The 2,258-nt window shown below is 46.5% G+C and overlaps 1 protein-coding gene across 1 annotated transcript; it reads right to left on the bottom strand.

Annotated features, from left to right (window-relative positions):
* Window positions 1-663: 663 nt before the first annotated feature.
* On the bottom strand, window positions 664-1,905 carry LOC106013058 (transcription factor SPT20 homolog). Its single transcript, XM_035972270.1, has one exon. The coding sequence runs from the start codon at window positions 1,903-1,905 to the stop codon at window positions 664-666; it is 1,242 nt and encodes a 413-aa protein (XP_035828163.1).
* Between the last annotated feature and the right edge of the window lie 353 nt (window positions 1,906-2,258).

The following is a 2,258-nucleotide window of genomic DNA, read 5'->3' as shown; positions in this document are numbered from 1 at the left end:
ATCTTGTGGTCTCATTAAACTGTCTCTGTTAATAACGGTCATGCTCTCTCTGAGGTTATAAAGTAACTTATAAGGCTCAACGTCTTGATTTAATTTCCCGGCGACGTGTGCCCTAGTTTCAGCTGATATTTTCAGATGACACAGTTTAAAGTCGTGGCCAGTATGTTGCAAACAGTATTCCACCGTGACGGACCCATCGTTTATTTTTTTAAGAGCAGTCAGGTAAGCTGTGCAGTTTCTTCCCATTCTGCACAGACCTACAGACTTTGGTGCTCGCTTGCGAACTTCTAACTGTGAACGTATTCCAGACCTGTGACAGTAAAAACCGTTGACACTGAATGGTTTCTGTATTACGGGTAATAATAATGGTTGAACCACAGGGTTTATAAAACTGGGTGGATGTTTCTTTTTCTACCCTATTTCTCCACTCAAAAAAGTATTCCTCAGATGGGAATGTGTGTTTGAGTATTTGTAAGTTATGCTGGTGTTGAATGTTGTAATGTTGTATTAATGTTCGTATTTGTGAACACTTGTAATAACATATTGTACAAAAGTTTTTATTAGTGTATGAGTGCGTATTTTGAAATTCATCAGTGTGCTTTCTTTTTTTGTGTGAAAACAGTGACTGCCTACATTTATTGATTTAAACTCTTGGCTACAAAATTAGCAAATGAGCAGTGTTAGTTTTGAGTGTTTTTCTTTTATGTTGTGCCCTGTGGGACTGATGGTGTGCGTGTTTGTGCCCTGTTGCTTTAACTGTTGGGCATTGCTGAGGGTAGGCTGTGAGTGTGACTGCTTGGAGTTATCACCTGTGGGACTGATGGTCTGCGTGTTTGTACCCTGTTGCTTTAACTGTTGGGCATTGCTGAGGGTAGGCTGTGAGTGTGACTGCTTGGAGTTATCACCTGTGTGACTGATGGTCTGCGTGTTTGTGCCCTGTTGCTTTAACTGTTGGGCATTGCTGAGGGTAGGCTGTGAGTGTGACTGCTTGGAGTTATCACCTGTGGGACTGATGGTCTGCCTGTTTGAGCCCTGTTGCTTTAACTGTTGGGCATTGCTGAGGGTAGGCTGTGAGTGTGACTGCTTGGAGTTATCACCTGTGGGACTGATGGTCTGCCTGTTTGAGCCCTGTTGCTTTAACTGTTGGGCATTGCTGAGGGTAGGCTGTGAGTGTGACTGCTTGGAGTTATCACCTGTGGGACTGATGGTCTGCCTGTTTGAGCCCTGTTGCTTTAACTGTTGGGCATTGCTGAGGGTAGGCTGTGAGTGTGACTGCTTGGAGTTATCACCTGTGGGACTGATGGTCTGCCTGTTTGAGCCCTGTTGCTTTAACTGTTGGGCATTGCTGAGGGTAGGCTGTGAGTGTGACTGCTTGGAGTTATCACCTGTGGGACTGATGGTCTGCGTGTTTGTGCCCTGCTTGGTTACCTTTGCTTGGTGCTGACATTTTGAACTGGGTTTGGTTGCCACAATTTTGGCGCTTTGTGTCTGTGTGTGCTTTGTTGTCGCTCTTCTTTTGCGTCTTAACTGGGGATCTCCACAGTACGTGTGGTCCTGTGTGTGCTTGTTTGAATGTGCTGTGAAGTTTTGGTTGCATGCTGAATGCCAGTGTGAAGTGTGTTCATAGGTCTGGGTTTGTAAGAAAGCAATGTCAATGGCACCATCCATGAACCAAAACATCAGCACTCTCCTAAGGTAGTGCTGGTATCTGGTTGGTTCATGAAGGAGCCGTCTTAGTCCCGAACGAGGTCCTGTTAGTTCTTGAAACAGGTGGTTGTCCAGAGCAGCAACAATTGCACAAACAACCGCCACTACACCGCAGACATCACTACATGTCTGAAGAGGGTAGTTACTACAGTTGGGCCTGCAAGTGTGGTTGTAACCTAGTAGTAGTGGTACATGCATGTCATTGACAATTCCCTCATTCAGGAAAAGTACTGCAGCTGGTCATGGGGAGGACCCCACGCTAAACTATCACAGTATTTGACCACAGGCCGGTCAGACAAGTCAATGTTAATCAGTACCCAGTGGTTCCCTGGCCTCTTAGGTGTAGTAAAGTATACCTCATTAGGTGTTTTGCCAACATTGGCCACAAACACCAGTTGCTGCAGCAGGTCGAGGTTCCATCCCTGGACCATCCTCCGGAACAGGTCTGGGTTGGAGGCACAGAGGCACTGGCGCAAGGTGGAGTCTTGGGCCTCATTTACCCGGTCCAGCAGCCAGACGATATGGCCAGTATTGAGCCAGCCGGTCCCGGT

Source organism: Aplysia californica, unplaced genomic scaffold (assembly GCF_000002075.1).
Source record: "Aplysia californica isolate F4 #8 unplaced genomic scaffold, AplCal3.0 scaffold00636, whole genome shotgun sequence".
Classification (NCBI taxonomy): Eukaryota; Metazoa; Mollusca; class Gastropoda; order Aplysiida; family Aplysiidae; genus Aplysia; species Aplysia californica.
This window is presented reverse-complemented; position numbering and strand designations above follow the sequence as displayed.